The sequence below is a fragment of the Mastomys coucha genome, unplaced genomic scaffold (assembly GCF_008632895.1).
Source record: "Mastomys coucha isolate ucsf_1 unplaced genomic scaffold, UCSF_Mcou_1 pScaffold18, whole genome shotgun sequence".
Classification (NCBI taxonomy): domain Eukaryota; kingdom Metazoa; phylum Chordata; class Mammalia; order Rodentia; family Muridae; genus Mastomys; species Mastomys coucha.
The window spans coordinates 23,226,847-23,236,542 of record NW_022196900.1 but is presented as its reverse complement, the minus strand read 5'-3'; the positions used below and the strand labels follow the sequence as shown (position 1 = coordinate 23,236,542).

General features: G+C 41.9%; 1 protein-coding gene across 3 annotated transcripts in view; it reads left to right on the top strand.

Moving 5' to 3' along the window:
* Fkbp15 (FKBP prolyl isomerase 15) overlaps window positions 1–9,696 on the top strand; it is a 62,796-nt gene that overhangs the window by 36,240 nt on the left and 16,860 nt on the right. For 2 of the 3 annotated variants that reach the window (XM_031377566.1, XM_031377565.1), the window contains exons 16-19: window positions 1,760–1,869; window positions 2,688–2,795; window positions 3,725–3,819; window positions 5,182–5,284. In XM_031377566.1, the coding sequence (XP_031233426.1) occupies window positions 1,760–1,869; window positions 2,688–2,795; window positions 3,725–3,819; window positions 5,182–5,284 (416 nt within the window). The remainder of the gene's footprint in view (window positions 1–1,759; window positions 1,870–2,687; window positions 2,796–3,724; window positions 3,820–5,181; window positions 5,285–9,696) is intronic. The other variant, XM_031377564.1, reaches the window with a different exon arrangement.

The following is a 9,696-nucleotide window of genomic DNA, read 5'->3' as shown; positions in this document are numbered from 1 at the left end:
CCCTGTCTCGAAAAATCAAAAAAAAAAAAAAATATATATATATATATAATTCAGAGAGAGGATGTATATAAGTACGTGTTGTATATGTGTGCATACGTATGAATGTGCAGTTATGCACACCTGTGCGTATGTAGAGTAGGGCATTGGATGTCTTCCTCTCTTGGTCTGCAGTGTATTGTTTTGAGACTAGGTCTCTCAATGACCTGGAAATCTGCCATTTGGGTAGACCAGGTAGCCAGGAGCTTTCAGGATTCACCTGTGTCCACCCCGCGGTGCTGGGCTTACAGGTGTGTAAAAACCATACTCAACTCTTTGATTGTATTTAGATGGGTTCTGGGGATTCATACTCAGGCCCTTGAGCTCTGGAACAACCACTTTTACCAGCTGAGCATCTTCTCAGATTCCAGGAATTTTTTTTTTAAAGGAAATGTTCAGAATTGTGCATCTGTCACAACAATCCATTTTTAGAACATTTATATCTTCCCCCAAAGGCTCTTTGTGCCTCTGTTCTGGGTGTTTTCCCTTCCATGCTCTTCTACTAGCCCTTTAGATTCTTCTGGTAGAGTGACAAGGGCTCACAGCAGATAGTACAAGAGCAAACCCTGGAGGGCATTGGGAGGAAGCAGGCGCTGCTTTGGGTGGTGAGTGACTCTGATGAAAAACGTTTTGTTAAAAATTGTAAATTATGAAAGTAATTCACTGTAGTAAAAATGTCAGGCAATACAAAATAAGATAAAGTATCCTGTCTGCCATTAAACTTCTGCCTATAGGAGAGGAAAGTGTCTCTCACAGTTGTGTGGGTAACTTTGTGTGTATTTTATGCACTTGGGCAAGTGTAGGTGTCTTTTGTAAACAAGGCAAGTGAAATGTTGATGGATGTGTTGGTTTCCTGCTGTGGTGTGCAGCCTGTCTTTTGCTTGGTAATCACTTTGGCATCAGGATAGTGGCAAGAGGAAACAGGTTTATCCAACAGCCTAAGTTGCATTTCTGCAGTGGGAAGGGCTTCCTAAATGCAACCTTTGTCTGGAACCCTGTCCCTTCTCCATCTTTGAAACACTTTGACATCCATCCAACCTGACAATTTCTCTGGCTCACCACCTCTCCATCCACTGCTCCCCTAGACACAGCTACATATGTTCATCACCAAAAGGTTAGTACTATTTTTAAGGTGCTACTTTTGTACCTCGTACATGGTCTTTTTTCTACACTTGAAATCACCTTCAAAAATTGTTTTTAAGCCAGCATCTCATGTAGCCCAGGCTGATCTTGAACTTCGAATCTTCTGTTTGCCTTGTGAGTTACAGTCCTGTGCCATTGTGCCCATCTTGCATTTAAAGTACTGTATTGCAGTGATTTGTTTATGTGTCCATTTCCCAACTATAGCCCACTAAGATCTGGAAGCATATTTTATTCATGACTGTCCTCCTGTGCCTGTGTAATGCCTGGCATGCAGTTGGATGGATGGGGAAACAATGTAAGTGCAGGATCATAGCAGTCCAGAGTGGATATACTTGGGCCAGTGTGCATTTGAACCAGATTCTAGCTCTTGAAGTATTTTGCAGAAATATAACTTAGTTATTATTAGCTTGGTAGCCCTTTTGCCTCTATTGCCTGTTCTATGCCTTTTCTTGACAGTGTGAAATCACCTACCATGTTTCCTCATACGTGGCCCCTCTTTCCTCTGCTAACACTGCCCTTGACTTTTCCATACATAGTCTTCTCTTTCCAGGTTTATAAGTTCCTTTTTATGTCTGTGTAGGATCAGGTGACATGATGTCCTTTCTCATGACCGAAGCCCGGCAACACAACACTGAAATTCGAATGGCAGTCAACAAAGTGGCTGATAAAATGGATCATCTCATGACTAAGGTGACTGAGTCAGAGTTGAGGCTCTGTTGAAAATGGGCTATTGGGCCGGAGATAGCTTAGCAGGTAAAAGCACTTGCTGAACAAACCCAGTGACCTGAGTTTGATTCTTGATATTTCTCAAGAGAGAACCAATTCCTGCTTATTATACTCTGACTTTCATCCCTGTGCCCAGGCACAGGTATACATGTCCATACTCAGGCATACCATATGTGCACATGATAATAGAGAGACACAATAAAGGCACATTGTTTAGATGTATGAAATTGTAATATGGAAAGGATAGCAGGCTGGAGTGACAGTTCAATGATTAAGAGCACTTGTTGCTCTTTCAGAGGACCCAGGTTCAGTTCCCAACACCCACATGGTGGCTCACAATCATTCATAATTAGTTCCAGGAGACCTGATATCATCTTCTCCTCACTGATGAACCAGGCACATACATACTTGTAGGCAAAACACTTAAGACGCATAAAATAAAAGAAATAAACCTAGAAACATGTTTTTTAATTTTAAAAAGAGATAATAAATTAAAATGTTAAAAAGGGGGGTACAGGAAGTGGACAATAAGTAGGATGTAAATGGGAGCAGCCACAGCTTTAAGGACACATCCTCCTTGGTCTCCCATATTCACAGTCCTTGGTCATTTCCCTAGAAGAGTTATCATCTTTACTCTGGGATTAATTTAGCAGAGAAAGTAAGTTTACATTTAGATATTGTCTCAGAAAGGTATTAGCTTTCTCACAAACATGATTGGTCCTGGGTGAATTGGATTTCTCCAGTTAAACATGTTCACAACCTTCCTGGCTTCCCTTTTGTAGGTCGAGGAGTTACAGAAGCATAGCTCTGGCAATTCCATGCTGCTTCCTAGCATGTCGGTCACAATGGAAACAAGCATGATTATGAACAACATCCAGCGCATCATCCAGGTGAGGATGAGGGAGAACACGACACAACCTGGAGGGCTTGCTCACGCGCCCTCCTCAGATGTGCTACCCTTAAATCTGTCCCCTCACCCCAGAAATAACATGCGTTGAGTACTAGAGTTGGGAAAACTATTATGGCTTAATTTGGTTCTGTGGTGTATACTTTCATTTTAGTTATTTTCCTTGTCACTGTGACCAAATACCTGACAAGAAACAAGTTAAAGACGCAAGGTTTCTTTTGCTTCCTCATCTGAGAGCATGCAGCCCATTGTGGCAGGTAGGAGTGGTATCAGAGGTTGAGGCAACTGGACTCATTGAGCAGAAAGCCAACAGGACGTGGACCCTGGCTGGGAACACCCTCAGTGGCCCACTTCCTCTAATTGGACCCCACCTCCAGTCCACCCAAAGCTGGGGATTAAGTATTTAAACATACCAATGGGTGACATTTCACATTCAAACCACAGGTATCTGTAGTATACTATATACTATATTATATTGAGCTATAGTATACTATAGTCTACATGCTACATACCAGTATGACTTATGTAGTCAAAAAAGACACACTTATTTTTAGGCCTATTGTAAACTCTCCTTTTATTTTATGACCATCTTAGTCTTCAGCCTATCTAGCCCAGTGATTATAATCCAGCAGGTATAATTTGATTTGTTACTTTAACAGTTACATCTCTGGAAAATAAGTTTTAGTGTTTGTTTCACAAGGCCATCATGGGTTCAAGCTGTTTAGCTGTACAGTTTGGGAGTCCAGTCTACCATGGCAGGGAAGACACGGCAGCAGAATATGAGGCATCTGGTCACGGTGCAGCTATAGCCAGAAAGCAGACAGTGGAGAGGAGATGGAACTTTCAAGGTGCTTACTGACACACTGGGCACTTTTAAGGCACTTACCTTGTATGTTGTATATTTGGCTTTAGGAAAATGAGAGACTGAAACAGGAGCTCCTTGAGAAAAGCAGTCGGATAGAAGAGCAGAATGACAAGATTAGTGACCTCATTGAACGAAATCAGAGGTAATGGCAGGGCCGAGGCAGGGCTGGGGAGGGCGGGCAAAAGGGTAACTGTACATTTGCCCACTATAATGCACATTGGTTTTTTTGTTTTTTGTTTTTGTTTTTTAAGATTTATTTATTTACTATATGTAAGTATACTGTAGCTGTCTTCAGACACCCCAGAAGAGGGCACCAGGTCTCATTATGGATAGTTCTGAGCCACCATGTGGTTGCTGGGATTTGAACTCAGGACCTTCGGAAGAGCAGTCAGTTCTCTTAACCACTGAGCCATCTCTCCAGCCCTATAATACACATTGTTGAGGGGAGTGTATTAGTTACAATTCTCCTCTCGACACTTTATTACATTTTGTTTTTTAACTTGCACATATTGAGTATGGTATGCTTCTGAGCTGCAACCTGTTCCCTAGCCCATGTATCTCAACCACTTCTGTTTCTGCTCCTTGTGTGAATTATTTGTTCACCTTCAGTAGAAAAGGCTGAAGTGGCTGTGGTTGGTGTAAGACCCACCTGCAGTTGACTTTCACAAACCCTAAGCCTGCACTTCATTTATTGTGTGGCTTTGGATATTTTGTTTATGTCTACAGGCCTAGCTTTCTTGGAAAATGGTGTTAGGTAGAAAACTGTCCTCTCTTCTCTTTTCTGTGTAGGCTATTTTATCAACCAGAACTCAAACAGAGCTTCATTGATTTCATAAAGCACATTTCATAGCTTTTAGTGGATCCTTCTGGGCTGTGTGGAAGGTAGAAAGGTAAACAGAACTAGTCTCAATTCAGTGTTTCCCTTGTCCAGTGTTTTTTGTCTCTCATTGAGACAGATTGGAAGAGTGGCTTCTTTTCTCCCCCCTCCCCCGAGAGTCTCCTTACCCCTTTTTCTTTTCTCCCCATCTCCCATTAACTTGCACTCTGTGAATGTTTCGCTTCATTATGCAGAGAGAGTCATCTGTGTGGCCCACGTTGCTACATCCTTCCTTGGTCACCTCAGATAGCTTGGTTAATTTCTGCAGGTCTCAGGAAAGTAATGTGTTAGATTGTTGTATGGCCTTTTAAAAATGAAAAAAAAATATTCATATGGATATTTGGCTTGATATCCGTGTATCATGTGTATGTAGTGCTCTGGGAGAGGGAGCTGGATCCCTTGGAACTGGAGTTGCAGATGGTTGTGAGCCACTATGTGGATGCTGGGAACTAAACCAGGGTTCGCTGCAAAAACATCAAAGGCTCTTAACCTAGGAGCCTTCCCTCCAGCTCCCTTCAGGTTGTTCCTGATGTAGGTTCAGAGCAGTGTTGTGAGAACTGAGGGCCTTGAGCCTGTCAAACATTCAATGCTTTGTGAATGTTTTCTTTGCCTTTATTTCTGACTCAGGTATGTTGAGCAGAGTAACCTGATGATGGAGAAGAGGAACAACTCGCTTCAAACAGCCACAGAAAACACACAGGCAAGAATATTGCATGCTGAACAAGAGAAGGTAAAAATCACTGGGCCGAGGAAGGCCCGGGTCGGAATGCGTCGAGATGTGGAATAAATAGTCCTACATATGGACTTCCCAGTTTCTGTGCAGCTGGGTATTTGCCATCTTTGGGAAGAGACCTGGAAATCCGCCAACAGATTTTCATGTCTTAATCACCTCTAGATCTGTTTTACTAAATATTTTGTAATAAGTTGACTCAAAAACAATGATTGAAGCCAAGCAGTGGTGGCGCACGCCTTTAACCCCAGCATTTGGGAGGCAGAGGCAGGCAGATTTCTGAGTTCAAGGCTAGCCTGGTCTACAGATTGAGTTCCAGGATAGCCAGGACTACACAGAGAAACCCTGTCTGGAAAAAACCAAAAAACAAACAAACAAACAAACAAAAACCAATGATTGAATTGGGGGTACTGTTTCATACCTGTAACCCTAGCTTCTGCCAGGCAGTCAGGGGACTCTGTAGATCAGGGGCAGCCTAAGCTACATAGTAAGATCCTCTCTTTAAGAAAAAAGAAAACAAAAAGAATAAAAGGTCCAATTACCTGTCTTAATAATTTGATAATGGTGAGATTCTTATAGTTTACAAGAAGCTAAATTTATTCTTTTGATAGAGTCAAAAGAAAATTTCTGTTATGCCATGTAACAAATGTATATGCTCTTAGTGAAATTTCAGACTCTCTAATTTGCTTCTTTGTCTGTTTTTAGTATGTTATTCATTTTGGTCTGACAAAAGCATTTTAGAGCACTACTTTGGAGCCAAACAGGTAGCGCATGTGTGTAATCTCAGCATTGGGAGGCCGGGGGAAGGGTTGCTGTAAGTCCACCCTGAGATCTATAGCAAGTGCCAGGCCAGGCTGGCCTACATAGTGAGACATTACCTTAAAGAATAAGAGGCCAGGTGAGATACCGTACACCTTTCGTCCTGTTATTTGAAATGAAGAAGCAAACTGATCTCTGTGAATTCAAGGCCAGCCTGGTCTATACATCAAATTCTAGGCCAGTCAAGGCTACACAGTGTGAAACAAAACAAAAGGACAATAGTAAGAGCTGGATATAGAGACAGGCACCTGTAGTCCGAGAGCATGGGGTGTAGACGCAGGAGTATCAGGAGTTCAAGACCATTCTCTGTAGGCACAAAGTTGGAAGCTGCCGGGCAGTGGTGGCGCACGCCTTTAATCCCAGCACTTGGGAGGCAGAGGCAGGTGGATTTCTGAGTTCGAGGCCAACCTGGTCTACAAAGTGAGTTCCAGGACAGCCAGGGCTACTCAGAGAAACCCTGTCTCGAAAAACCAAAACAAAAAAACAAAAAACAACAACAACAACAAAAAAACAAAGTTGGAAGCCAAAATTTGAGTAACACAAGCCCCTGCCACAATAAACAAACAAATAATAAACAAATAAGGAAAGGCAGGAGTGGTGAATTTCTGTGACTTTAGTCCTTTCAGATGTATGAATTTTAACCTTCTTTGAAAAGCACTGAGAAATGTGCTAGTGAGTCTTGGATTGGGGTCAACTACTTCTGGAGCCCGATTTTCCTCTTCTTGTCTACTCTCCAGAACAAAGTCCTTCTTATTTAGGTTATCACTCTTCAGCTAGGAAATTTTTGCTCTTTATCTTGTATTTTTTTCATGAAATTTTAAGCAAAATTGAACAGAACGAACACTGTAACTTGTGGTGTTGACATGCCTTCTTGTACTCTGATAATAAGGATTTCTTATTTATGGTTTAAGCTAGCTCATGTTTGCTTAATCATAATATGCAGTTAGTAATATCTTTGGCCTGTGTGGTGGTTTGAGTGAAAATGGCTCTCATAGGCCCCAATCGTACATTTAAATGTTTGGTTCCCAGTTGATGGATTATTTAGGAAGGATTAGTGGGTGTGGTCTTGTTAGAGGAGTTGTGTAACTGGGGGTGGGTTTACCTCTAAACCCACCTGCTCATAGCAGGCCAGGTCTTGCTTTCTCTGCCTGTAACTTGTGGATCAGATGTGAGCTTTCAGCCACTGTTCTAGTACCATGCCTGCCTGCCTGCCTCCTACCATGCTCCTTACCACGATGATTAGGGGTTAATACTCTGAAAATGTAAGGAAGCCCTCAGTGAAATGCTTCCCCCCCTTCTAAGTTGCCTTGGTCATGGTGTCTTAACAGTGATAGAACAGTAATTAAGACAGCCATGTGTGGTTAAGTGAGCTGTGCCTTGCCCTGCATAGCCTCCTCCTGTTCCATTACTGTTTTTTGTTTTGTTTTGTTTTGTTTTTCTCCATTGCTACTTCGTTCATTGTTTGTTGTGGCTGTCTACTAATGACCTGGTCATGGTCAAAGCCTGGAACTTCTTTGTTCCCCACAAAATGTGTGTGCCTTACGAGTGTGTCTCCTGTCACTAGCTTTATTTTTGCTTTTCCTCTCCTTTTCCTTTATCTCCCTTACAACAGGCCTACTGGGGTAACCCAAATATACTGTTTATCCTCATTGTTACTATTCAGGAATAAAATGATAACTATAACACACTCTATAGACCAGAGACGTCCCAACAGTGGTTTAGCTACCTCAGAATCCCTTGGGAAACTTGATCAGAACTATGTATTTTGAAACCTCATCTTCTGGGATTCTAACTTACTCTATGTAGCCAAGATAAAACGTTCCCAAAGCTCTCCTGTATTCTAGTACCTGCCCAAGTGTATGAGCCACCTCTCTTGTCATAGTCTCTGGATGTGGTATCTAGATACTTTTGTTTTTACTTAAGTTCAACATGTAACATCCATGTATGTGAGTTCACAAATATGTTCCAACAAAACTTTATTCCCCCAAACAAGTAGTGGTCCAATTGTCCCATGAATCGGACAGGGTTTTTCAGGCTCTTGCTTAGCTTTGCCAATCCACTTGTGGTTTTGCATTTTACAACTCGCATGTGTCTGGCACTGAGCCCAGCAGGTGTCCTGTGTGTAATAGCTAAACAGCAGTAGATCAGGAGCAGAACTGCAGCTCATACCTGCCTGCTGCTCTAGCGTCTAGATGTGCTCCAGGGAATCTCCCAGCCAACCACTAGGAGACCATGTATTCTACTTAGCACTATTACTTCAGTGAGACGTTTTACACCTTTGCTCTCCCCTGGTAGTTATTTTTTCTTATTAATTTGTATAGGTTCTCACTGTATAGCCCAGGTTTGTTCAGACCAGGTTTTGGTATGTAGCCCAGGCTAGCCTCAGACTCTCTAGCCTCCCTCTCAGTTTTCTAGGTGTTGGAATTACAGATGTATGCCACTATCTCTGGATGAGTTACTTTTTAAAAATTTGTTGTTTGAGACAGGGTGTCACTATGTAGTATTGACTGGTCTGGAACTAGCTATGTAGACTATGCTGACCTTGAACTTGAGAGATGTGCCTGCCTCTGTCTTAGAGTGCTGGGATTGAAGGTATGCACCAGCTTTAATCTACTCTAGCAGTCTCCCTGTGATCTCTCTTAAAGAGAGATCAGCAGTTCCCTTCAGGAGGCAGATTTCCACTGCCAAGCATTGCTCAGAAAAATATGATCAAGTGTTCAAGGAATATTTGGTAAGTGAAACTATGTAAGAATCAGTTTTCTTATAAAGTTATGATTCAGAGGGGAAGACCTATTAGAGAAACTGAGCTTAATGAGCTTACTTTAAAAAGAATAAATCCAGGCCCAGAAGGAAGAAAGCACTTGCTCAGTGGCTCATTTTCAGCCCCGCCCTCACACCAGTGTGTGTCTCTGCTGATGCTGCTTTCTGCTTCTAGAGTCAGCGCTTCCTTGTCTTTGAATCCTTGCTGGGTTTCCCAGTTCAAGAGTGGACATTGTTCCAGAGTAGGAATCAGAGAGTCCTCCCACTACCATGTCAATTTCTGCTGACTTCCTCTCCCCCTGGACATTGCCGTCCCTGACAGTTTTTAAAATATCATGATTATGTGTCTATAAATAGCTACATACACACACACAGTAACATGTACTCTTTTCTAACTTAGAAAAGTTGGATCTGTTCATTCTAATAAAAAAACCCATACATAGAAATCACCTATAATCCTTCCACTCAAAGATAACCATGGTTAATATATTATTGTTGTCTTTGGGTATGGACATGTGTTTGTGTGAGAGTATTTCTATGCTTCTGTAATAGGCCTTTCTAGATAAGAATCTGAGATAAAAATGTTTGAGGCTGATCATAGCAGAGTATACCTACAATCCTAGCACTTGGGCTGGGGTAAGAGGATAATTAACTTGAGGCCAGTTTGGACTAAATAATGAGATGCTGCTGTAAAAGAAATTGTGGGGAAGAACTTTTGAGAGTCTCCTACGTACTCTGTCCTATTGGACAAGAGGTTAAATCTTTAACTTCTTTTAATCTCTGCTCTAATTGGTAAACTCTCTAAGCTACACAGAGGTTCAAAGCTATCTGAG